At 43.1% G+C, this 27,137-nt stretch overlaps 1 protein-coding gene across 1 annotated transcript in view; it reads left to right on the top strand.

Annotated features, from left to right (window-relative positions):
* ATP6V1C1 (ATPase H+ transporting V1 subunit C1) overlaps positions 1–11,230 on the top strand; it is a 35,045-nt gene extending 23,815 nt beyond the window's left edge. Inside the window, exons 8-13 of the mRNA XM_066623870.1 lie at positions 3,044–3,112; positions 4,881–4,973; positions 5,053–5,146; positions 7,358–7,455; positions 9,331–9,457; positions 10,598–11,230. Coding sequence (XP_066479967.1) covers positions 3,044–3,112; positions 4,881–4,973; positions 5,053–5,146; positions 7,358–7,455; positions 9,331–9,457; positions 10,598–10,693 — 577 coding nt within the window. The 3' untranslated portion in view covers positions 10,694–11,230. The remainder of the gene's footprint in view (positions 1–3,043; positions 3,113–4,880; positions 4,974–5,052; positions 5,147–7,357; positions 7,456–9,330; positions 9,458–10,597) is intronic.
* Positions 11,231–27,137: the final 15,907 nt, after the last annotated feature.

The following is a 27,137-nucleotide window of genomic DNA, read 5'->3' as shown; positions in this document are numbered from 1 at the left end:
TCCCCTTAATGTTGCTGGCCATGCGTTCCTCATAGTCTCACTTTGGCCTCCCATATCACCTTCTTACATTTCTTTTGCCACAGTTTATGTTCCTTTTTATTCTTTTCATTAGGGCAAGACTTCCATTTACGGAAGGAAGCTTCCTTGCCCTTCACAGCCTCTCTAACTTGGCTGGTTAGCCATGCGGGCACCCTCCTGGATTTAGTGGAACCCTTCTTTCTTTGTGGTATACACCTCTGCTGGGCCTCTATTACTGTTGTTTTAAGCAGCCTCCATGCACTCTGGAGAGATTGGACTCTTTTTACCCTCCCTTTCAACCTCCTTCTAACCAGCCTCCTCATTTGAGGGAAGTCCGCCCGTCGGAAGTCAAGGGTTTTTGTTAGAGATTTGCCTGGTATTCTTCCCCCAACGTGCACGTCAAAACGGATCGCAGCATGATCACTGTTCCCCAATGGCTCAGTAACATTTACATCTCTAACCAGGTCCTGAATACCGCACAATATTAAATCCAGAGTCACCTGTCCTCTGGTGGGCTCTGTGACTAGCTGCTCTAAGCCACAGTCATTTAGCACGTCAAGAAATCCGGTTTCCTTATCGTGACCAGATATTGCCCTAGGGTGGGCTGCTTATTCACTCCTTTGTCCCCGCATCCTCTCAGTGTGCCAAACCGTCTATCACATCCCATCACGCTACCTTTCCCAATTTCTTCTCCTACTCTGCCTTTGTCTTGTTGTTCTCTAACCTCCCCATCCTCATCCCATAGGGATGAGGAGTCCCGAACCGGATGCCCCTTGGCTCCTGTCGGCCTTCCCCCAGGGATCAGTTTAAAAGCTGCTTTGCCACCTTTTTAATGTTATGCACCAGCAGTCTGGTTCCATTCTGGTTCAAGTGGAGCCCGTCCCTCTTGTACAGGCCCCGCTTGTCCCAAAACGTTCCCCAGTGCCTAACGAATCTAAACCCCTCCTCCCTACACCACCGTCTCATCCACGCAGTGAGACCCCTGCTCTCCGCCTGCCTAGCTGGCCCTGCGCTTGGAACAGGTAGCACTTCAGAGAACGCTACCTTTGAGGTCCTGGCTTTCTGCTTCCTGCCTAAAAGCCTAAATTTGGCCTCCAGGACCTCCCAGCTACACTTGCCCACGTCGTTGGTGCCGACATGCACCACAGCCGCTACCTCTCCCCCAGCACTGTCTACTAGCCTGTCTAGACGAGAAGTGATGTCCGCAACCTTCGCACCAGGCAGGCAAGTCACCATGCAGTCCTCACATCCGTCGCAAACCCCCCTCTCTATGTTTCTAATAATCGAATCCCCCACTACAAGAAGCCCCCGACCCCCCTCCCGCCGAGGAGTATCCCAAGTGCATTCGGATATGGGCCCATCCCCTGGGGAAGGGGTCCCCCCTAGGGGATTGTTTCCCTCCTCTCCAGGATGACATCCTCCAGTCCCGAGACTTCCCACCCGGGCAGCTGAAGAGCTGCACGCCTGAGGTTGGGACGAAGCCTGATTGTCCCTGGAAGTCTCCCCATGGTCCTCCTCTGGCTGCCTGCGCTTCTCCAGGTCGGCCACCAAGGCTTCAAGGGAGCGGACGCGTTCCCTGAGACCCTGGAGCTCCTTGCACCGAGGACACACCCATGACTTATGCCCCAGAGGCATATAATCATACATGTGGCACTCAATGCAGAACACTGGATAGCCCCCTCCCTGCTGCTGGCTGTCTGACTGCATAGCTTTTTTGTTGTTGTTGTTTTATTTAGGGGTACTTTATTTAGGGGTACTTTTATAAACCCTACACTGGTTAGCAGCCCTCTTCTCAAGGGAAGAGGAATGGCAGTGTATGTTCTTTGAGCTCACTTCACACACCCTACCCATAATTGTTGCAGGTCATTAGCAACCCTAGCAAACCCCAGGCTATTTGTTAACAATCTATAATTACAGTTAATTGTGTTGAGGAACTATCTAAACTGCTTTTAGAGTTCAGAACTCTTTGAAAGCTGTTAATGTAAAAATTGTCTCAGGTTGGAATTTTGTGCTTAAAAATTTCGTTCCTTTAAGGAAAATGATGTTTCATGTCACTAAGGATGTGGAGCAGAAACAAAACACATGACATTGAGTTTATCTTCTTGTTTAGATTTTGTTTATATTCCACATAATTCAGGTTCTATTCTGCCCTTCCTTAGGGCTCCCATTGGTAACAGCTGTTAGTTTGGTATTCTGTATATGTTAATATAAAAATGATACAGATATAGAAATTAAAATGCACCTCTGGCCTGCTTTATCTTTATAAAGCTTTATTTTGGTTGCTAATTGGCAGCAAAAATAGCAAAGCCTTTCCAGAAGATACTTAGTATTGGAGTTTAATAGACTATAGCACAATCCTGTGTGTGTTTTATAGGAGTTAAATTCTGAGTACTTTGGCATTTAGTGTGGATAGGAGTGCTGCCTTAGAAATGCAAAAAATTGGAAGTTCAGACTTCAAGAGAGAAACATCCTTTTCTCTGAAAATCAGAAGCGTTTTCATGAGCAGTAACACCAAAGTAGAAAAATTGCAATGGCTTGGATAGATCAGAAGGAGTATTCAAGTTGAACTGTCTCAGCAGTGACAGATCCCCTTTATCAAAAGGAACAGCTACCTTACTTAAGCTGCAAACATAAGCCAAAGTTTTACAAGGAGAAGGATTCTTGAAGTATCCCACTGCATAAGCTGTTTCACTGAACTGGGTATGTCAGGCCACAGACCAAAGATCTCTGTGCAGTATTCTGTATGCATGCCAGGGTTTTCAGGCCTCCCAAATATTGAAGCAACCTCTTGTGTACCTCTTCCCCACCATCTCCACCCCTTGAAAATCTACTTCTGAAAGTCGGGGACCTTTCAAAACAGCACTTCAAACTGATGAAAGAAATGACACCATGACACATGGAAAAGCCTTGGGCATACACAAGGTGGCTGTTTTGATTGAATATGCTAATCTTAGCAGTAGTGAAAATAACCTGGTGCCCCTCCAAGTTTTGTTATGACACTGAACTGTAACTTTTCTTTTTATAGGATGAATTACAATGACTGGGTTAAGCAGTATGAAACTTTGACAGATATGATAGTCCCACGATCCAGCAAGTAAGCTAAATCATTTTTAATCTAGTCCTGTAATGCAGATCACTAGAATGGTGCCATTGGGTTTGTTACAAAAATGAACCCAACCATAGACAACAGGGGAGCTCCCTGAATGTAGATAATTCCTTGGCAGTGTGCAGAGTTTCAAAAGTTACTTAAAAAGCAAAATCTGAGGGGGCAAACCAACCCATTTTGTAGGGAGATTGTAAGGGTTAAAGTCATTGGCTCTGTGAGGTGGTGTGGCGAATACTCAGGGCAGCATGGAATGCTCACCACCTGAGCTGCTTAGCAACAAGACCACAGCATGATACTGAAGACCATGGGGCAGAGGCTCAGCTCAGCTGGCAGAGTTGTACAAAGTTTTCACTGCAGAAAAAGCCTGCATGCTCTGAGCCTCTTACTAGCATTTTCAGGGTCACTTTGTCATCTTGCAACCTGGATGTAAGTGCCAGTGATGACATCATGTTTTTGTACCCAGTGTCATCACCACTAGCTTCCAGGTGCTGAGGTTCACATCTGCAGCATGGAAAGTGTCACAACAGTGGTCAGTTTGAGGACCCTAGGTTAAAGTGATAGAGGATTACTATAACCACTAACTGCAATTTAATTTAGCATTTCCTGCCATGAGTCTGACAGGGCTTGGTTTTCATAGTGAGTGGCTTGATCTATTTTAAGTACTTGGAGGGAAGGGAAAAGATGAGATTTGTGAGAGCAAGCAGAGCTAAGCCACAGAAACACAATGTGTTTTGCAGCCTTGCAGTGAGATAGACATGATTACTCTGAAGAAAACCCTGTGGAGCCTAGTGGTACTTATTCCCAGAGAGATATAGATAAGTAAGAAAATTGGGGAGAGGATGGATAGACGGCTGGCTCAAACCAAAGCCATACAGATGAATAGCTTGATCCAAAGCATGTTTACTCTGAAGTAAGACTCGCGGAATTCACTGAAGCTTAGTTTTAGAATAATGTGGAAAGAAACGGAAAAAAATGAGCAGAGACAGAACAGGACAGAAAGGCTATCAACAAGCCATAGGAGAATACTGGCCATTTAGGTGGAATTGTGCACGAACACATATCCAAAGTAGGGCTCATTTGCTTGGGAACTGTACCCTGCTCTCTTGGAGTTTAGCACTTTTTTTTGAGATGGTAGGATACATAAGAACATTTCAGGAACATGCATCTCTGACTCACTGAGTGTAGTTCAGACAGGGGTGTTGATGATTGGTTAGAGACCCAAGACAGACACTCCTATTTTAACCTTTCTCCCTTTGTCTAGACGCTAGTTCATTTGAAGATGCTTTAATCCTAGAGCAGCTAGGCTAGATTGCTTTCTACAATATCTGTGTACTTATAATAAATATCTAGTATTGATCTCTTATAACCATCTCATCTACTTTTTACTTGCTTAGTAAGTGAAACTACTGAAAATCCTTTATAGTGTTGCAAATTGAGATTAGCTTAGAATCCCTTTCTGACAGAACATTTAAATTACCCTCATCAGATTTAGGGCAGCTAGCTTTGCTATGAAGGGCATCCTTTGTGAAATGTGACCTGAGAACTTCTCCTGCTAAGGATGGCAAAGGTGAGCTACAATTACTCCATTCTAATAGAGGTATATTTTCTGTAAACCTACCACTGTATTGTGTTGTAGTTCAGCTGTGCACAAGCTGCTAAGATGATCTTGCTGGTTTTGAATTGCAGGCTACAGTTTTTATTGCAGCATGTCGGTTCCTTTGTTTTCAGTCTGCTTTCTTGTATATTTTTTTAACAGTGTTCTTTCAGAGGACCAGGATAGTTATCTCTGTAATGTCACCTTGTTCAGGAAGGCAGTGGATGAGTTCAGACACAAAGCCAGGGAAAACAAGTAAGTGGCCCTTCAGTTGTTTGTCTACAGAATAGTAGTTATGCAGCACCCTACAATTCTCTGTCCTTTCTGAATGCAGGTTTATGGTCCGTGACTTTCAGTATAATGAAGAAGAGATGAAGGCAGACAAAGAAGAAATGAATAGGCTGTCTACTGACAAGAAGAAGCAGTTTGTAAGTTAAAAGCAAACTGTTCTTTTCAAAACTAAAGAAGTCTTCAGGGAACCACATAGTTTTTCTTTGCCTGTCCTTGCTTTTCGAGTTTGTAAATAAGCAAAAGGACCACTGAGGGAAGTATCTGATATCTTGAGATACAAGAAATAATTGAGCTAACTGTAGAGGGAACAAAACAGCCTTTGGTGGTATGAAACTTGTGTTGGTGGTTATCATATCCTACAGCTTGAACTGTGCTTTCTCCTAAAAGCCAAGTTTATTTGCTGTTGAAATATGGGAGGCACCTTAGATTTTCAACAGCTGTGGCCTGTATGACACAGATCACCCCTGTGACAAAAAGGGGAAATCAGTGACCAGGTAACATCTGAGTAAAGGAAGTTTCTGCTTGTAGCCATGCTGTTAGGCCCAAGTGCCAGGCCCCAGCTGTAACCAACTTTTAATTAGTGCATACCAGGTCTGGGAGAACTGTGGAGGAGGCTGCTTCACAGGGCCCTCAGATATTGTACCAAGTGGGCTTCAAGGCCAACTTGATTAACAACAGGGTTTAGCTGTGAACGTCTCAGGTTGGGAGGGGGGATTCCACCATGAGTGAGAAGGCTTGTGACACGTCCACCCCTAGAATGTTCGGCTGGAACCGAGTTCTGATTGGTGGATGGGTCAGGTGACCTATAAAGGTGAGGGAGAAGAGTTTCCTTTGTTCTAGCTTTGCCTCTGGCTGAGGGGGCCTGAGATCCTTGACCATCCTGACGAGGGTGACCCAACTTGGCTGCAGCAAGATGGGTTAGATTGGACTTTGGAAAGCTAAGACTTTGGTGAGTTAGAGTTAGGAGTTAGTTGTTGTTGTTTTATTAGTGCTGGGTGTTGTATTGTATTGGTGTGCTCTTTTCTAAATTCCTAAACCTTGACTGATGCAGTGCTGTCTGTATAACTATTCTTTAGACATTTATTCAATAAATCCTACTTATTACAACTGACTGGATTATTGGGACTGGAGAGGTCGGAGGTGCTGGTTGTGGAAGACAATCCAGTGTGTCTGGGGTAGACCCTGGAGACCCAGTAGTGGGGGTCTGCTCCACCATTCAAGCTGAGCCCAAGGGGGTATAGGCTGGAGTACGACTCAGGGGAGGGTTCCCCAAATTTGGCCTGGCTACCAGAACTGGAAGCTCTGTGGTTTAAGAGCTATTTGGCAACTGGACTTGGACAGACCCATGGGGGTGCCAAGTGACCATAGTGGTTTATGGCCATTCGATCACCCTCAAGGCAATAAAGCGATTACACAGTCATTAAGGAGTGGGGTCTGGTTTTGTCACAACGCCACCTTCACACCTCCCCTCCCCCCCCAACAGAAAAGGTGTTTGATATGCTCAGGGCTGGCTTTCAGCCAATTGGAGCAATTGCTCCCAATTGGACTGCACGTCTAAGGGGCCCCCACACTAGAGTAATATACTCTATCTTGTCAGATACGCACAACACTTTGCAGCAGACAACCTAACACCACATTGCAGGTTTTATGGAGAACAGCAATGATTTTAATAATTCTTCTGAATTGTTAAAAAGTGGTTTTGTAACTATTTACTTTTCAAATATAATCTATACATTTTGTTTACTATACATATGTAGGGTTACATATATGCAATTTTTAATTAAATGTGCTTGGATCCATTTGGTCCCTTAACTCACTTGCACATTTTAAGCTCAAATTTTTGTCACTTTCCATCCTACCATAGAGAGATGAAGTTGATAATAAATTTTATTTATATCAGATTCTACAGACCTTGGCTGTGAATCTGGGGCCATGCAAAAAATTTCAATTGGGCTATACAACTCCTGTGGACAGCCCTGAATGTGCAGTTATTCCCTATTGAAAACCTTGAAGACTTCTGCATGGTTGCTACAGTTTCCATGAAGCCCCATGGTTCTTAGTACGCTGTATATTACTTCCTTGCTGGAGCCTTGCCTATGTCTCCAAAGAACTTGTGTTAACAAAACAAAATTTCTTGCCAATGTAATTTGTTGCATTTCTATATTTACACTTGTCTGAAGAATTTTAAAGCTTTGTTTCTCTAACAAATCATTTTGGTGACTAACTCTCATCTTGACATATTCTGGCCTGTTCTGTAAAGCAACATTGCCTTGCACAAAACCCATTTTAATATAGCAGAAAGCTTCTTGCTGCTTAAATTGGCTGATTGCTTTTCTGTCCAATTGCAGGGTCCTCTTGTCCGGTGGCTGAAAGTGAATTTCAGTGAAGCTTTCATTGCATGGATTCATGTGAAAGCACTAAGAGTCTTCGTTGAATCTGTTCTAAGGTATTTATGAATGAGTATATGTAGCTACGTGAGTTTTCACCCATCCTTTTCAAGAACCATAGGGGTTCTCTGTACTCCAGTGATCTCTGATAGCTGTATTCTTGAGTGCAATTGCCTGAGTTCTCTGGTTTTTTAATATATTTTAATGCAGTACTTTGTCAGCCTAATCCATGTAAATAATAAAATCACATTTTACTAAAATTAAACAAAGAACTTGGTGAGTGACATTTTAATATTAAATATTCATATTTTGAGGCATGTGAAGCCAACACTAAAGAATTGTAGCTCTTTTTTTTTCCCCAGCACACTTGACTAATGTTCTCTTGAAGAATCTATGAATGTTGCTGGAGAAACTACTCCACTACTCTTTCAAAGTCAATATACATTGGAGGTCCTTTTGGGTGACCAAACAATAGGATATAAATACCTAGAAATGAATAAACAGTAGAAACGCATCCACAGCTTTCTAGGCTTTCTGCACCTTTGTAGTAATTCTTATACAGAGGAGACATTACATAACATGTATAGCAAGTAACTATTCAGTGCCTGCCACTATAGAATTTATCTATTATTGGGTACCACACCATTATTTTTATGTTGAAGTGTGATAAATGTGTGAAAAATTGTTTGCCTGCATTCTCTTGTGAGGCAGTAAGCATCAGATTATTGTGCCAACCACTTGGATGGATTTCTCTGTCATATTTCTTGGAGTGTCTGCAGTGGTTGGCAGTAAATGTCTTTTGGTGGTTACAGGTACATGTGGTATGCTTTTATATTCACATTTTTATACTGCTGTTCCGTCAAAGAGCTCAGGGCGGTGTATGCAGCTGCTCCCCTCCTTTTGTCCTCACAACAACCCTGTCAGGTAGGTGAGGCTGAGAGAAAGTGACTGGCCCAAGGTCAGCCAGGAAGCTTCATGGCTGAGGGGGGATTCAAACCTGGATCTTCCAGGTCTAAGTTCACCTCCCAAATCACTACACCACCCTGGCAACTGCATGGCAACTGCCCCTTTCTTGGTTGTGTTTCCATCCCTTGACAATGATTTTTTGTTTGCACTTGTACCTTAGAACAGTGGTTCTCAAACTTACTAGCACCGGAACCCATTTTTTAGAATGACAATTAGGACCCACCAGAAGTCATGTCATTAATCTGGAAGTGATGTCATGGCTGGAAGTGACATCATCAAGCAGGAAAACTTTTGACAACTCAAGGCTGCATTCCTATCCAGGAGTACGCCCCATTGACTGTGATTGTTAAAAACAACATTGTCGCCTGTTAAAAGTACTGATCTGTAATATTTTCCCAGATGCAGTCACATGCCATGGTAACATCAAGTCTAATACATTAAAAATAAAATATTGAAATTGCCTCGCAACCCACCTAGTGGGTCCCAAGCCACAGTTTGAGAAACACTGCCTGAGAATGAAAAAGTGACTGATCCAAAGGGGTTCATTGCCAAAGCCCTAAAGTTAGATTCTTTCTCAAATTGGAGTTGCTTGTTGCTGCCACCAGAGCTTCAGGCCATTGAACACCAATAAAGGTTTTTCAATATTACAACAATTATTAGCTGAACAAAGTAAATTAAAAAATAATTTATTCTCTCCCCCCCCACACACACACACACAAAATAAGATGAATGAACCAGTATGTTACTTTTCTGAAACATGTATGGAGATAGCTGGAGGAGGGGAAGGTTATTGTAAAAAAATTTGGGAAATCCCTAATAAAAGAGATGATTCCTTTCAGATATTATGAAAGCAGTAATAAATATACGCCCTTTAAGATCAGTTTCATTCCCTGTAAAATTTAGATTTTAAGAGGGAAGAATGAGCAGATTCTTCTGTAGAAGCTTAAAAAAATCCTTTGAACTTCTAGGTATGGTTTGCCAGTTAACTTCCAGGCTATGCTCCTTCAACCCAACAAGAGAACAATGAAGAGATTGAGAGAGGTTCTGTATGACTTGTACAAGCACCTTGACAGCAGTGCAGCAGCAATCATTGATGTGAGTAACTTTATGAAGTTCAGTTACTATCCCAAGTTTGACATGACAGTTTTCTGACACTAAGTAGAAGCAATCTACCTTCAGCCACATCTTCCAGTTTGGAAAATGGTACTGACTGGAAGGCTCATAAGATTCTGTGTTTTGGTTGAGTTCAAATAGGGTTCATAGGGGGTCTAGAGCCCTGTCATAAGGAGTGCCACTGTGTGTCAGTTGGAGCTTTGGAGAGCCTACAGTAGAAGATTCAGGATAGTGCAAGATCAACTAAGTGCCAGTTAGCATCCGTATTTTCAAATATGAGTCCTGAAATTTGCTTTATAGTTTCAGCAGATATATTTTGAGCTAGAATTTGTAGAAGCCAAATGCTGCTATGACGAATGCCCTGATATTTTCCACCCTTCTTTGATTTTGGATATTTCTAAAATCCCAGAGGCTTCTGTGCTGGTTCAGCAATCTAAAAGCTGCTGGGATATCCTCCTTTGTTTGGAAATGTTGTTCCCAGACAGCTGTGTGCTAGATGTGATTTTGGTCCTTCTGTGTCTGGTGAACCTCCTACTGTGAAATTAGTATGTACCTACCAACTGGGTAGCCCAACCTGTCTGATAAAGGAGTGGGATGGAGTCACCAGGTATGATCCACTCAGGTATCCTGATGACATCATCAACCTTGGTTTTTAGTTTAAGGAACTACAAGGATGCCTGGTTCTGCCAGGTCTGCCTTGAAATCTAATGCTGGTTTGCTGAAGACGCACCCGTGTACTCTCCAGTAAGTGCAGGGACAACAATACTAGACTGCATGTCTAGCTAAATGCATTTAGGAATTAATTTTGGTGGTTTGTTCCTCTTTTCCCCAAGCCAGTCTAAGAGGTCCATTGCGGACCCCTTAGACCCTCCTGCAGTCTCTTGTGCAGCATACCATATTATTCCCAAGGGACCCTTGACCCTCAGGAATGGCTGCTTGGGAGCTACAGTAGGGTTAGGGGGTGGGAAAAATCTTTGTTCATGCATCATAAGTGTGGATTTGGTTGCTCTGATTTGAATTTTGGATGTAAATATTGTGCATTTTTAAAAAAACAGCCTTGACTACTTGAAAAATAAATGCTAGAGATTTATATTAATTATATAAAATCTTATCTTTTTATAGGCAACTATGGATATTCCAGGTTTAAACCTCAGTCAGCAGGAATATTATCCTTATGTGTATTACAAGATAGACTGCAACTTGCTTGAATTCAAGTAGATGCTTGAATTTCTGACCCGACAATCCTCTCAGTGTTGGTGTTCAAGCAAAAACAAGGTTGAAGAACAGTGATGCTTCTAACTCTTGTAAACCTGTGCTTGCTTCTTCCTTTTTGCATAGGAGAATAATCCCCATAGCAGTCCATCTCTTGGCATTTTCTTTTTAAAGAAAAGTGTAAGTATTGCTTTTAATTGATCAGGTCTGTAAATGTATATTGAGAGAATCAGAGTGTATTTATAAATAGGCATTTATTTAAAAACAGAAAAAAGTCATTCCTCTTTCGTACAGTGGTCTGCATCAATTCCATTAACTATCCTCCGTGGAAAAACCTTGTTTACAAAGGAAGATAGTGAAAAAAACACTTATGCCATTTTGTTCACTGTGTTTCGTAGATACAAAGCTGTAAACATTGTTGTTGACTTGTGATGTAAGATATGTGAAGATTGATATTCAGTCTGTGCTTTCTGGATGTTTTAAATCTACAGTAAATTGAGCACTGGACACATTCACAGGAGAAAATAAAAGCACCTGTGCAAATGTATTGCCTCTCCGTGTCTTACTCTGATATAAATTAGCCAAAAGCTGTACAGCCTGTTTAAGGGGTAAGATTATATATCCCAATATTAAGGTAAACAGTTTTCATGGTGGAGCCTTGCAGGTGAGTCTGAAAATTCCTTTGGTGGTATTTTCACCTTGTAAAAATTTGGAGTATGAAAAACTACAGGACAAAGCTGTACTATAAATACTTTCAGATATTGGAGGTACTATCAGAGCAGGAGGTTTGGTCTGATGGTTGAGCTGCTGGTACTGCCTCAAGAGCTAAGCAGGAGAATCTGTGGTCATGTCTCTGTATGGGAGACAGATTGCCAGGGTGTGACAAGCTGCTGTACCCATTGTGGCAGGATGTTGCCAATGAATTAGGAGTTGCTAATGAGCTGATTGATTATGGCAGGGAGGAGTGTGCAAAAGTGAAACCATGGATACTGGGGAACTCCCTGAGCTTCCCTCACCCCTGGAAAGGGCCCCTGTGGACCATGGATAAGTAAAACCATGGATATGGGGCCTCGTGTTTTCAAATAATAGAAATTTTAAAAATTCTGGGTCTCCTGTATTACTATCATACCTTTGTGAGGCACTAGAGGGCACTGTTGTGCCACTTTGAAATGCAGGTTTTTACACTAAACTCACATTAGGTTTTGGTGAAATATTAAAGAGAATTTAAGTAGAGCTCACCTCATAGTCTTCTACCAGGGCCTGCATGTGGCTTGAATCTGTGCAATACTTGCAGTAATAATGAAACAAGTGTGATATAGCTGGTGAAACAATGTTAGGAACCCCATTTTCTCTGTCAGTCTCTCCTGTCTACTACTGTTAGTTTGGAAAAACACAACTTTAACAAACTAAAAGAGGTGGTGGAGAGATAGTATGGCATTCCCCTAAATCCAACAGTGTCCAAAGGTATCTCTAGTCTCCCATCCTTTTCCTACAGTGGGGTAATCCACATGCTTTCAAGAAACCTCCAAATAGTACAAGGAGGCAACCTGCAATGTTCCTGTGCAAATGGTATTCAGTGGCATATAGCCATCATGATTCTTAGCATTGAATGGATCCATCCTCCTATGTATTTGTCTAGTTCCATTTTAATACTCAATTAACCATTTCTTTGGTTTTAACAAAATTGCATCTACTTGGTGCTTTACAGTCCAAAGCACATTCAAGAGTAGCACACTTGCATTACATTCATGTCTACTCAGAAGTAAGTCCTATTAGATCAGTGGGGCTTACTCCCAGGTAAGTGTGATATGATTGCAGCCTTAGGGCCCAATCCTATCCAATTTTCCAATGCTGGTGCAACTGTGCCAATGGAGTATACGCTGCATCCTGTTTTGGGGAGACAGTCACAAAGGCCTCCTCAAGGTATGGGAACATTTGTTCCCTTACCATGGGGCTGCATTGCAGCTACAGCGGTGCTGGAAAGTTGGATGGGATTGGGCCCTTGATTCCTAGAGGTGACTGGGCTCCTGACTTTGCTTTGCTCAACTGTGCACACTATCTAGGAAAGGCTTTGGTGTGGATATGATTATATGGGAATGTGTGAATGAGGGGAAAGAAGCAAAGCAAGGAGGTCAAGAAGCTCCCCATTCTTCCTCTTCAAGGGATTTGGTGGCTTGCTGGACAGACTCCCAGCTGTGTGAAGTGGTGGTAATGTGACCCTGACCCCACATTACTGGTGGCAGCAACCTATTGGGTTTGATGTGGTCTCAGGAACAGAAGAAGCACAAGAGGGGAAGGTGGTCCTCCTTGGTGCTATCCTGAAGTTTGCCACACTAATCCATAGTGTTTATTTGGTTTCCATTATCACCTCCATCGCAAATACATATTGACCTGAAGTTAGGAGCATATCCTATGGCTGTCCAGCAATCACGCATTCTCATTTTGTCAAGTGCCACCATTTTGGATGACCAGGGACTCCTTTGTGGGCAGAGCAGTGGGGGGCTTAAGGCAGTGGATCCCTAACTGCTTAAGATGAACTCAATACTTGGGTGGACATGTAACGGTTACCATTTATCTTGCTATCAGGCAGCAATAGCAGAAAATAAAGCATTAAACTATTTCTGTATCCATAACTCTCTAGTGCCATCAAGTTTAATTCCCAAAGTTCAGCTTCATATGCAATGTAAAAATGTTTACAAAAACTAATCCCAAAATACCCTTGATCTCATTCTTATATGTAATGTATTTGTGTGTATTGAGCCTTAAGGGTGTTTTTTTTTGGGGGGGGGGGGAGGAGGGAATATTATATAAGGAGGTTATCCAAGAGGCTTGATGAAGGAAACTGCTTTGAGATGGAAGGGGTGTAATGAAGGAGGTTATGGAGTGCCAATTCTTGGGTATATTTGAGGTGCTGAATTCAAAAATGGCTTTGGTTTTACCCAGTTGACTAGTTTAAGGTGGCTAAGCTGCACCCCCATTTGTTAATTCAAGCAGCTTCCTCAAGAGGAAACCAATGCCATGGCTGCTTGAGGAAGCTGCTTGAATCAGCATATAAAGTGGTTATGCTCTACCCCCAAAATGAGAGCCACTCTGCCAAAACAGATGCAATTTTTGTATTCAGCACCTCAAAAACATTCTAAACTTGTTCAAATACCCTTGGCAACTAAAAAAGGTTTTGTTTGTGCTTTGTAGGCATGTGTTATCCTTACAATAAGCCCCTTCTTACTGGTAGAGATTTCTATGTTCTCCTTTGTGTCTTATTTCATAAAAGCTACCAGTCTACCCATTTGCAGAGAAAACTGGCTCTGGAGAGGTCCCCGAAACAATGATTTCCTTGGAAGAGAACAGTTTTACTGTTCTTCCTTTCCTTTTCCATGACTTGTTTTGTTCTTCTTTCTCTCTTTCTCAGCCCCTCCTGCTGCCCCACACCTCTCTTGAAACAACCACTTTAGCACAGGTTGCTGTTTAGAAAGATTTCCTGTTGCTAGGCAACAACTTATTTGGCACAGCCTGGTTTCCATGTGCTGACAGACAAGGAGCTTTTTCATCAGCCAATGAAGACTCCTGAGTGTCTGCTGAACCAAATCTGGCTGTATTGGCCTGGAGCACAATAGGTGCTCATGTTTGCCATCTAGGGTAGATGTTCCTTTTTTATATGCTGTTTTTCAAATGACTTCACCTAAATGTAGGAGACCTATCTCCATTTGGTGAATCCTTTTGTCCAGATTAAAATGCAAATAAATCTAGCTCACACTAGTGCTACTTGTGGCAAATGATAACAAGGGAGGTTTTTAAACTCTGAATACAAATAGATAGAAATTAAAACTTTATTAGCAGACAAACAATAGCAGTAGAGACAGTAAGTTAAAAGTATAATAATGCTGACACAGTAATCTGTCATAAAGATACAGACACAATTACTGTGCAGCTTAACTACATGAGCTATATAAGCAGCCAATCACAGTATCATTTCAAGTAAAGTGAATTTTTTCCACATCTGATCAGCCCCTTGTCTTTGTCAGGATTGATCCTGAATACTTAGAGTAGAGATCAGAATAAAATGGGCAATATAAAAGTATGTGTGAAATTGACTCAGTTCCCCCCAGTTTACAAGATCTGCATCTTTTGTCATACTGGATCCTCTGGAATCTTCCCTATAGAACCACTAATGGGATGACATTAAACCAGGGAGTAAGCTCTGCACTTATGGAGGTGTTGTATATGGTATAAACAGGCAGCCACCTGACCATGATTGATTGGAATAATAAGATTTAAAGGGTGCAGCTCTTATTTGCTGAGCTCTGTAGTTCTTGGAATTCAACATTAACATTCTACATTTGATCCTTCTGCTAAAGGCAATGATTGCAATATATCCAAAGAAGTCCATAGAGATGAATGACTTTTCTCAGTATGAACCAACTTATTAGTCATGTTTAACACAATAACTGGTGTAAAAAGCTATCTTGGTCAGAATTATGAATTTTCAACCAGTACCTGATGGACGTCAGCCATGCTCCCATTTCCACCCTGGACTGGCCCCTCTCCAAACAGACAGCACCATAAGGGATGCAGCTCAGCAGTTCTAGAATGTTTCTTAGAACCATGGCTATATCTATTCCATGGTACAGTCTGTGCCTATCATCCATAAGGGGATGCTATATAGCAGCTGTGGAATTACCTTTGTGTTAAGAATTCTTAACACAGCCATATCTGTTTCCCCTATTATAAAAAAAACCTAATGATTGATTGCACAGGACACCTAGCCAGATTTGTGGCAATCCTGCAATGGAAACCCCAAGAATGTTTGAATTGAAAGTGGATACCTAAATATTTGAAATGGTTTACCTGGACAATTCCATCAAAATTCCAATTGAATAGTTTCCATGATTTAAAGACAAGAATTTTAGGTTTGCTAAAGTTCAATTGCAAGTGGTTGTTAAATATTCAAGACACGTGAACGAACTCTTTAAGCCTTGCTGTGTACAGGATAACACTGCATCATCAGCTTAAAACAATGCTGACACGCAAGTGGCCCCAAGTTTCGGGCAGTGTCTCCCCACTCTAATCAAAGGGGGCAAGATCATTCAAAAATGAGTTAAACAAAGTAGGGACTAATATATGACACTGTTTCCCACCCCTATTGGTTGGAATCTATTCTGTTAATTCCCCTGTCCTGGAACATTTGATTTGACAAGTTGTTACAACATGCAACTTCTTGATACGGAATAACAGGTGTTTGTTGATCTTCAGGTTAGTAAGCTTCTCCCACAATATTTCTCAATCCACATAATCAAAAGCTCTTTTTAGATCCACGAAGGTCACATATAATTTAGAATCAGACTTTCTATAGGATAATACCATGATCCAAAGTAGATCTCACCTATCTAAATCCCACTTGTTCTGGGCAAAGTATCTCCAATTGCTGCATCCAATTATTGAGTAGCTTGTAGGTGTTTTGCATATAACTTGCCAATGATGGATAAGAGACTAATAGATCTATAATTGAATAGACATGTGTGGTCTCCCTTTTTATAAATTAGGACCACTCTAGCATTGGACCAGGCTTCAGGCATTTAACCTGACCTGCCTACAGATGTAAAAAAATGCTGCAGGAAGAGAGGCCCACCAGTCTGGATCCAGCTTTAACACCTCCGGTGGAATCTGGTTGGGCCCTGGAGCTTTCTCAGGTTTTAACTGATTGATCAGCTCCTTTATCTCATCTGAGGTCACAGGGCACCATTCTGGAAGGTCAACATCAGTGGCCTTGGTAGAATTCCCACCTACATAAAATAATGAGAAGTAATCCACCCAAATATGGGGAGCAATAACTGCTGGATCTGTAATTTCACTTCTAACCACACCAGTCACAAAGGCCCAACATTTTTTAATTTTTTTCAGGGTTAATAATTGATTCCATTGATCACTCTTCCACTGATACTCTTCTCTTTCTCTTTTTTTATTAATAGCCACAATTGGCTCCTTATACAGTTTGTGCTCATTGGCCATGGGAGTTTTGTTCCGGAACCCCTAGTGGATTTTTAAAAAATCAGTGGCTACCAAATCAGTAGAAAAATAAGTTTTAAGACCCACTTCCAGGTTTATTTCTCCTTTATTGTCACCCCAGAATGCATTGGTTTATAGACACTATACTGCACTCAGCCACTAGATGGGATGAATAATGTAATCTAATTGAATGAAATTATAATTATTTAACAGTGCAAAGATAGGAAACTTGATTTTGGCCTTTTATTCCTTGTTACAAGGTATTTAAAGGTGGACTTCAGTATCAGTGGTTAGTCAAATCAGTGGATACTGTCGTCCACCTGTACTATGAAATTCCAACGGAAATTCCTCTGCTTTATGTTCCCTGTACTGCCTTTACATTTCCTAAAGAGCTTTCAATTCTCTACCTTTGCTATCAAACTACTCACTTTTAACAAAAGTTTCCCTTCACTTTTGGGATTTGGGTTTATGGCTTTATGTGACTGTTAAGACAGACATTAACCTTCATAAGACTCCTTGAAATCATGAGTCTCCCTAGGCCATAATAATAGATTTATACTCCATAATAGCTTTGGTTGCTAGCAACTAGATTATCCTTTGTCTTGTTGATGAGTTCCAAGATATTTTCCAGATAATCTCCAGGCCATTCAAAGGTCTAGGAAGGATCATTCTTCCTGGGCATTCAAGAACCAGCAAAAGTATTAGGGGGAAATCACTAGAAATATAATCCCTTTAATTTAACTTTGAATTCAAGCAACTGCTTTTTCATAACAACCTTAGGAATATCTAGCAAATATTACATTTGTATTTTTAAAATAAAATGTCAAAGCAGCTCACAGAAAAGATTTAAAGTGATAAAAATCCATCAAACAATAACTAACAGTTAAATAAAATAGATTTAAAAACATGACAGTGATTTTTTTCTGGCCTACATACTAGCAAAGTAATGAAGCAATTCTTTCCTTTCATCTGTTTATATTGGCCTCTGAAAATTGGCCTCTGTTTATATATCCTCTGAAAATTTTCTGTAACTCCCAAGCTGCAGCTGAATGAAGCATTCCTGGATTTCACAAATGATTCCATTCGCAGAGTGTTCCCTGCACCGAAGTATACATCTCGTGTTGCTCAGGACCAGGGCGGCCCAACTGGGTCTGATGCTTGAGGCTGCCTGAGGTTGTTCCTGACTTGCTGCTACCACCTTTCCTGAGGGGTGCACACCCCTGCTCTTGCCATCATGCAGTTCTTACCTCAAAACTGGAAGGGACCACATGAGGAAGGAACTCTTCACAAGCCCTCCCCTCAGTCTGTCCTTGCATGGTGTTAACATTTTAAAGGAAAATGTGTGCTTTTAAATGCTGCTTGAGGAGGGAGGAAACTATGGAAGTGGCTTACATCTGTGGCAGGCTGGCAGGAGGTGGCTCTGACATCACCTGCACAAAATGAGCCACATCGTCCACTTTGTGGCTGGGCCAAGCCTGCTCAGGATAGGAGAAAACCTCAAGTTTCTTTAATTTCTGGAACATCATAAAGATACCAACTTTATGAACTGCTTTCAGCTCAGATGCCTGCTAGTTTCCTCAACCTTTCAAACAGTTGTGTCACATACCCCCTGTCCTCCCCTTTGTCCAAGGAGGCAATTTGGTATTCTTGGGATGTAGGAAAGACATGTTAGTTCAAAGGAGGCAGGAGGTTTACTGTCTAGTCACTTGGTTTGATGGCAATAATAATAATAATAACGTATTTATATACCGCCTTTCTTGGTCTTTATTCAAGACTTTATTCAAGGCGGTTTACATAGGCAGGCTTTTATTTAAATCCCTTATTAAATAGGGATTTTTACAATTTCAAAGAAGGTTCTTTCTTTCAAGAACCACTACATTCAAGGTGTTTCATTCCGATCTGGCTTCACATTCTGGCCTCCATCCTCCCACGCTCAGAGCAGATGGAATTGCTCGGCTTCAGCTTGCCAGCTGCTCCAAGGTAGCACGGTGCCGGTGGCCTCGAACTGGCGACCTTGTGGATGTTATCTTCAGGCAGACGGAGGCTCTACCCTCTAGACCAGACCTCCTGCAATGAGATCAAAGCCTACTGGAATTCATCAGAAATGCCCAGGTTATCTCACCATCCCATAAAATTTCCCTGATCCCAAAGGGGGTTTCTTCTTGTCTCTTACTTCCTCAGGTAACAGCTCTGTATTTCCCACCCCTCAGTTGGCCAATCAGATAGCGTGAGTCACCAGATCTTCATCTCATGAGGCTGCTCCCATATGGCATGCCCAAGAGTGGTCCTCTGAGGGATGGGAATTCGAGTCAGGTGACTCAAGTCTGAGTCATGAAAATCAGCATTTTTTGCTAACTCATGTACACTCAAGTCACGCATGTGGAAGACTCGGCAAAACACTTGAGTCAAGGGCCCCTAACTTGGCACTCGGTCCCCACACATGCAGACTTGAAGCTGTCTGGGTGTGCTTGCTTTCTGTTTTTGCAGCATGAAAAACCTCATGGGACCAGTGTTCAGGTGAGCAGCAGGGCAGTTCCAACCAGGATGCAGGGAAGGGTTAATGTTTGCTTTAGCATCGGTGTTGCAGGATCTTGTCTCCCCCCAGGGGGTCTACAGGTGGTCCGGGGTCAACTCACAACACTTTCCACTTACCCCACTTCGGAAGTAACCACAGAGACTGATGTCCGTCTTGATCAAGCCTGTTTATTTGGGTCAAGCGCTTCACATTCATTAGGTCTCTGTTCCCTCACAGAGACCTGTGTCTTGCTCACAGGCAAGGTACAAACCCCACAGGCAGGGAATACAAAAGTCCATTAACTATAGGTAAGTCCACATAATCAAGGCTAGCCCCCCAGAGTCCTTACCTCCAGTGTAAGCAGGGCTAGGTAAGATATAGGGGCTTTAGTAAGACCGTCGGCATTGCTGCCCAGAGGTTACAGGACAACCCTGACATGTGGGGTTCAGCCCCTCAGCTGGCTGCCAAACAGTAGCAATGGTGTCCCAGCCCAGCTTGCCTGTCTGCTGCTCTGGTTCCTCTGGCTGTTCCCACTGCATAGGCATCATGAGGCCTTCCTGAGCTCCCAGGTGGTTCCACACCCATTCAGCCCTCCAAGCAGCTCCTTCCTTGGGGATCCTCCTCTGATTGTTAGTGTGGGTCTGGGTCAACCTTCTAAATAGATGGGCAATTCCTGCCCTTCCAAGACAAGGGTCCAGTACTGGTAAGGCAATGGGTTCTCCTGAGCATTCCCAGGCCACCCTGGTGGAGCCTAAGCCCCAGGAAGAACCTCTCCCTCTGGCTGCCTGTCTGGGTCCACCCCTTCCGGCCATGTGATGTTGGAGCCTACTCCGAGGAGGTCCCCTTCCTGGGAGCTGTATCCCGGTAGTACTCCCACAGCTTCCCTCCTCCTGAGGAGTCCCTTACTCCCAAAGAGTCCTTTACCCTTGAGGAGCCCCTTGTTCTCAAGTAGGCCTGCGTCGCCTGGGCCCAGCCCTGGTGACAATCGGGCAGGAGCTTTCTGAATTTTTGACATGCCAAGCGCAAAAGGTTCATCATCACTGCTCCAGATGCAGTACCCTGCTCTTGGTCTCATCTCAAGGGTTGTACTAAAGAAAGTCAAATGTCTTCTTCTCCTGGAGGGTAGCTTCTGTGACTTGTGCTGTTCATATAATAGAATGGAATTTGTTGCATTTGGGGTTGACAAAGAATAAATCAGGTCAACTTAAAACCCAAAATCTGTTAGGAAGAATCCACATTGTACATGAGACCGCTTTTATTCTTCCTTCCTGTTATCAATATACGTATAAACTGAACAACTAAAATGCAGTAGATGGAGTACTCATAATAACCTATTAACATCATTTCTGCCAGCAATGACGATGACACTTGTTTAGTGGGGAAAAAATAAGTATCCACTAAATGATGTTTTCACTCATATGCTTTCTGGGAAAAAGATTACCGTTTGATTCTATTAGTGCGCTTCAGCTGCCACAGCACAAACAGTGGTTTTCCATTATTGCAGCTGAAGTATCTTGCTGCGTGTAAGGGGCAAGCAAGCCTGACTCTGACTCATGCTTGCCAGTATAGCCTTCTTACTACTAGCTTAGGGCCCAATCCTATCCAACTTTCCAGCACTGATGCAGCCATGTCAATGGGATGTGGTGGGGGAGTGCAGTCATGGAGGTCTCCTCAAAGTAAGGGAAGTTTTGTTCCCTTATTGAGGGGCTGTACTGTGGCTACATCCATGCTAGAAAGTTGGTTAGGATTGGGCCCTTGGTTGTATTATGGTTCCCAGCTTCTAGGCCTGTAACTACCCGTACTATAGGATACTAATTAATTAAATTGGCCAGCCTGGGAAGGGGCGGATATATTGGCAGACTCTGCGACCATATCCTATCCTCCCTCCCAGCCTGGACACAGAAGTGACATCATCAAGCAGGGAAATTTAACAGTCCTAGGCTACAATCCTACCTACACTTAGCCAGGAGTAAGTCCCATTGACTATCATTGTTAAAAGCATATACATAGTAGCCTGATAAAAGGACAGATGTGCAACATTTCTCTAAATGCCATCACATACCAGGGTAGCATCAAGTCTAGTATATTAAAAATAAAATATTGAAAATGGGGACCCACCTGAAATTGGCTTGTGACTTTGAGAAACACTACTAGAGTAAGCAGTGCTAGTAGAGAAGGCCAGCATCAGCCTGCTGGCACTGCCTCTGAGCCCCTGGCTGCTGGTGGAGGTAAAAAAAATGTTGAGTAGCACAGAGGCTGGGATGGGGGATTTCAGGGCAGGGGAGGGCAGAATGGAAAGGGTATCAGGCCCAGGAGGGGGCAGGATAGATGGAGGAGGCCCCCACTGTATCCTATCCTCCCTCCCAGGCCTGAATGCCCTAGACGAGGCTACTTGGACTTGCACCACCAAATTATTTCTCAGCTGGTAAATATCCTGGGGCACCTTAGTGTGCAGCAGCTTGTATCTCTAGCACTCGGTAGGTATATAGTTATTATTTTTCATTAAAGAAAGCTATTTATAATCTTAAATATACAGCATAACTTTACATTAAATATACTGTATAAGGTTATACACAATATATTTCATGTTCTTAAAGTAGATTAATCTTGACAAGAATAAAAGTATTGTATATGTCTCAATTTTTTTGCCAAGTGTCCCTTTTTCTGGAAAAAATCCCATAACAAATGTGTGCTTCTCACAAACAGCTTCAATATATTATACCTCTCTAGTTTGGCCTTATGTCTACAAAATAAACAATTTGCAATAAGACAATCCCACCATCTCCTCCCCCTGACATGTTGTTAGTATTTTCTTACAGAAAATAAAATTATAATTATAATCTCACTCTGAAGTAAGGAATAATACTAAATTATCTTCTGGGAAAGGAAATAGAGGTTTATGGTGTCATGTTTTGATACAGATGCAACAACTTAGTGACGCTCTGATGAGTCAGTTCAGTGGGTGGAAGATGATTTTATGCAATAACAGTATCATTCATTTTCTTCATTTCACTGTGTCACCCAGCAGCAAACAGCTCTGCTCAGCAACCAGTGACTCAGGGATGTGTACACAACTGAAGTGGGTTACTGTATATCTCAGCATATTGACAGATGTAATCCACATCTCTTCCAGAGCAACCTTTGTTTCCAAGATCCCAAGATTTCCTCTTCTCCTGATCATCACATGAGAGACATATTTCAAAATTCTTGCAAAAAACAATATATTAGAACATAAGTAACAGAGAGGCTGCAGGCTCAACTGAAGGTTGGACAAAGGGGAGGAAAGAATTACTTTCAGTGGTCTGTTTGAGAGATTATAAAACCAGAGAGAGACCCTGTGTTCCAAATAATACCAAAGCTGCTTATTGTTTGGTTTCAAATTCACAGCATTAAAACAAGTTACTACTCGAGTTACTAGAAGATATAAAAGCAACAAAACATATTGCAGACTTGCTTGTTGGCATCCTTCAGTCTCGGAAGACTATGGTATCGCGCTCTGAATAGTGGTCCTGGAACAGTGTGTCCTCTCCAGTGCGCGAAGCCTGGGTAAAGTAGGTATGAAGGATAGGCTGTTACCCATGCAGCAAATCCCCCTCTCCACTTCGCTGAAATGGTCCAATGGAAAGGCAGAAGCCAATATGGTTGGTTCCAGCAGCGTCGCAGGAGTTGCCAGAACGTGACTGTGTTCAGCCATGAACTGCCTCAGGGACTCCGGCTCCAGATTTTGCCTCAAGGTTGACTCCTGAAGCCTTTTCCATAACTGGATGTAGCCACAAGGCAGTGGAGGTTTGGGATCAGAGTTTTCCTTCTCTCAGATGAGCTGCCTTCCCAGGCTGATGAGTCCCATCTACCCAGTGGCTGTTTAGTCGCCTCTTACAACAAGTACAGCCAAACTGAGGACCTATTCTTATCCCCAGCCGCCAGACTAAAATAGGCTAAAGTATAATGATAATTTATGATTAATAAATGCTCCTTTTAGCCTCAGGAATTAAGTAGATGTTTAAATATGACTAAGAAGGTATAGTATTTATTTACCTAAAGTTTAGAAACTTAACTGATCACCACATGATTAAGAAAACCCCACCAGATAATCATTGGACCGGGTGACACCAGAAAAAGAATGTGGGAGGGCACAAAAGGGGAAATGGGCATTTCTGGTGGACTTTGTCCTGCTTGTTCAGAGTTCAGAGGAAAACTAGTGCTATATTTCAAATTACTGTACTTTCAATCCTGTACTTTGGAAACGGTGTACTGAACAGTATGGACATGGTGCACAGCATGGGTCTCCAAACCCCGGCCCGGGGGCCAGATGCGGCCCACAGCCAGCCTCAATCCAGCCTGCAGCCAGCCTCTTGTCCCCTGAAAGCCTCTGGCCCACTTGGATGAACATGACTAGAACTGTGCTCTGGTTGCATCTGGAGGGTGTTCTAAGGGCCAGAGTGGTTGAATGAATGAGCCCATTCATTCATTTATTCACTCATCTAAGTTCCATCTCTAATTTATTTACATAAATTTTATACTTAAATTTTTTTTCCAGCCCTCAACACCGTGCCAGATATTTGATGCAGCCCTCTGGCCAAAGTGTTTGGAGACCTCTGGTGTACAGCATTGGATCATGGCACAATTACAGCTGCATCAGTTATGAGAAAGCTCCCCCCCCCCCGCAGTCCCAGTCGCACTGGTGGACACACCATGGACACTGGTGCAATGCTACACCAACATAATGAATTGCTGGCACAACTACAGCTGGCATAAACCCTGGGATGGCAATATGAGGAGGATCAGGAGGAGCTGATATATGCCATTGTAAATCCCCCCCCCCCAGATGACTGACATGCTCCAAATGTCAGTGGAATGCTATGCCAACATCAGAGCTGGTGTAGGAACCCAAAAACTCATAGCCAACTGCAGGAAGAGAAAAAAATACTAGATAATTCCCAACTCCCACCCACCCCCTTCTCCTTGCCCATTTTCCTTTAGCAGAGCATTGTCCACAGAGTGCAGCCTGTATCCTATCACAGCCCTCCAACCCCAGTACTAAAACCCATGCCAGGGAGACCAGGATTCCGATGATAGGGCATAGGGCATGCAGCATGGAGCTATATCTGCTTGGCCTCAGAGTGCACATCCGCAGGAATTGTGATCATGGGAACTATGGAGAAAAGGCATTTTGCTCTAACAGCCTGCTACTCTGCACAACATGTGTGGCAAGATACTTTTGAACATTTGTCTTCTCAGATTGCTTATTGCTAGTTTTCTGCTTAGGAGGATTCTACATACAAACACCCAGGGACAGTGCAGCCCCCTCAGGCAAGCAAGGGAGTGGAGAGAATCCCATGCCACAACATATTGATGCTGCATATATATATGTCTTATATCTCTCCCCCCCCCTTCAGTATTGCCAAATGCTTTTGTGCCATACATTGTCTAATCATCCCTTCTTTTTGCAACTGTTAACAGCAGTTTTTATTCACTGCTATTCTCTCTTGGTGAATGTCAGCTACTCCAACCATTGCCACTACTGGTCAAATACTCACCTGAAGTTCTTTTGTTTTTCTGGACTGCAGCACTGAGGCAGAAGAGTCATTTCTCACAGAGTTGCAGCCAATTCTGCAGTTCAACCCCCATTAGAAGAGGGAAAGGTAATGCTCTCTGGCTACCTGCTTTCACTCCCAACAGGGCTCTGCTGCATGTGCACTCAGGTAGCACAAACACAGCCTCACAAACACAGAGTATGCACTCTGATCCAGAGACTGTGTTGCTGATACTACTGACTATGTTGTGCTAGTTACTCTGGGCTTTTCTTTGCTCCCCCACAGGCAGCTTTCCATCAGGAGAAGAAGACACAGGACCCTCCATGTGGCCAGTTGTGTACACTATTGGGGAAGCCCACACACCATACCTGGTAGCAGTGATCAGTGTAATCCCAGCTGTTCCTCTGTGGGGTTATTGGCCTACTTGTTCCAGACGTGCCTTCATTTCTCAGACTCCATGACAGATATGAAACTCTTCATGCAAACTTTTCATGCAAAGAGTGCGGGGGGGGGGGGGAGCAGCACAATAACAGCTATACTGGAGGCTACTGTGCAGTAGATGTCAGCAACAATGCAAATGGCATGATGTATGTATCTAACTAAGGGTGCAATCCTAAACCACTTTCCAGCACCAACATTAGGGCAATGCAGCTCTGAGATAAGGGAATAAACTTTCCCTTACTTTGAGGAGGCCTCCATGAGTACCACCCAACTGCAGGCCCTGCAGTTTCACCCTCCCTGCTCCATTCTGCTTTCCTGTCACCGCCCCCTCCCACTCTGTCTCACCCCTCCCCCTTTGCAAAGGGTTCCCCCCAAAACTTTGTACCCCCTGATAAAATTTCTCTCAGAGGCCCTGGGGTTAGAATTTCGGCCTAAATGGATGTGCTGCTGCAATAGGGACTCTGTGTCATATAGAAACCTCAATTTTTGCAAACCCTGTGTCATGTTTCCATGCAGTGTTCCCCTAATTGGTCCACGTGCTACAGTCTATCAGGATATTAAATGCTCCAGGAGATGTTCTTTGCACATCTCCTACAGTGGCTGAGTCATGAGAGAGCAGTCTTGGTTCTAACCTACTTCATCCTCCTTGTTTGTCCCTGTCATGGGTGTTTCTAGCCAGTCACACAAAATAATGAGTGTGATGGTGGTTGTAGCAAGTCCCCTGGTAGGTTGCGTAGCAGAGAGGGGTCAAAGGGGTCGTAGTACCCCGGGAAGCACTCTTCTGCAGGTGGCAATGCCATCCTCTACTGCAGTGATCCCGTCACTGTGGTCCTGCCCCCACAGTTGAGCTGCTTGGAGTGAGGCTGCACGCAGAGACGGCTGGCCTCACTCTGAGTGATGCGCAAGTGCACCAAGAATGACTGCAGTGGCAGACAGATTCTCCTGCCTGTCCTACAGCCTTTCTTGGTGTGGTCAGTTGGAGCTAAGACAGGCACTTCTTCTGAATCAACCAGCTTTGCTCTGACCATGCCAGAAGTAATTACAGTGATGTCCTCACATCAGCACCATTACTTTCAAGCTGGAACAGTAGGCTGACTGACATGCCCTGGGGTGGAGCGCCAATCAGCTACATGGCTGCCCCTGGTTAGACTTGAACCTCATTTGACTGGCTTATTCTAATGTCCAAATTAAGAATGTGGGTTGAACAGATGTCTGCTGATTTTGCCACATGATCTTGTCATCACCCAGGAATCATATGGTACATGTCTTGAAGTTAAACTGTTACACTGAGGGCCCAATCCTATCCAACTTTCCAGTACCAATGCATTCCCCCCACTGCAAGATGTGGCGCACACCCATTGGCACAGCTGTGTCTGTGCTGAAAGTTGGATAGAATTGGGCCCTTAGTTTTCTGTCACTGCTCATAACTATTTGTAAAAATGGTCATCCCCCTTGCATGCTTTAGGAAAATCAACCAGACCAAATGTCATTTTTGCAAATACTTACATATTTGTAAAATAACATCCATGTGTCTCCAAATCTAGTCCATGAAACTTTCAAAAGATATGAGTTTGCTTAAGCAAGCCTCCCTTACAAAAACAGGTTTGAATCATTTCACTTCAATAATACTGCACTGAAGTGTAAAATAAAGAATGGCCTGAACAGCCTTGTCCGAGACAAAAGTTTCCTGCTTGATGATGTTTCCTGCTTGATGATGATGCCCCAACATCACTTCCTGGTTAATGACATCACTTCTGATGGGTCCCGATAGGTTGTCATTCTAAAAAGTGGGTCCTGGTGCTAAAAAGCTTGCGCACCACTGAACAAGGGTCTTGGCAATTTGTTCAGGTCTTGTGTTTGAACCAAATTCTTTCCCCACATTGCAAAGCAATGGCTCATTCATTTGAACGAACCCTTGATGGAAAGTCCCATTTTAGATGCATGTTGGGGTGACCTG

The sequence above is a fragment of the Tiliqua scincoides genome, chromosome 4 (assembly GCF_035046505.1).
Source record: "Tiliqua scincoides isolate rTilSci1 chromosome 4, rTilSci1.hap2, whole genome shotgun sequence".
Classification (NCBI taxonomy): domain Eukaryota; kingdom Metazoa; phylum Chordata; class Lepidosauria; order Squamata; family Scincidae; genus Tiliqua; species Tiliqua scincoides.
The sequence above is the reverse complement of the archived record's forward strand: the minus strand, read 5'-3'. Positions and strand labels throughout refer to the sequence as shown.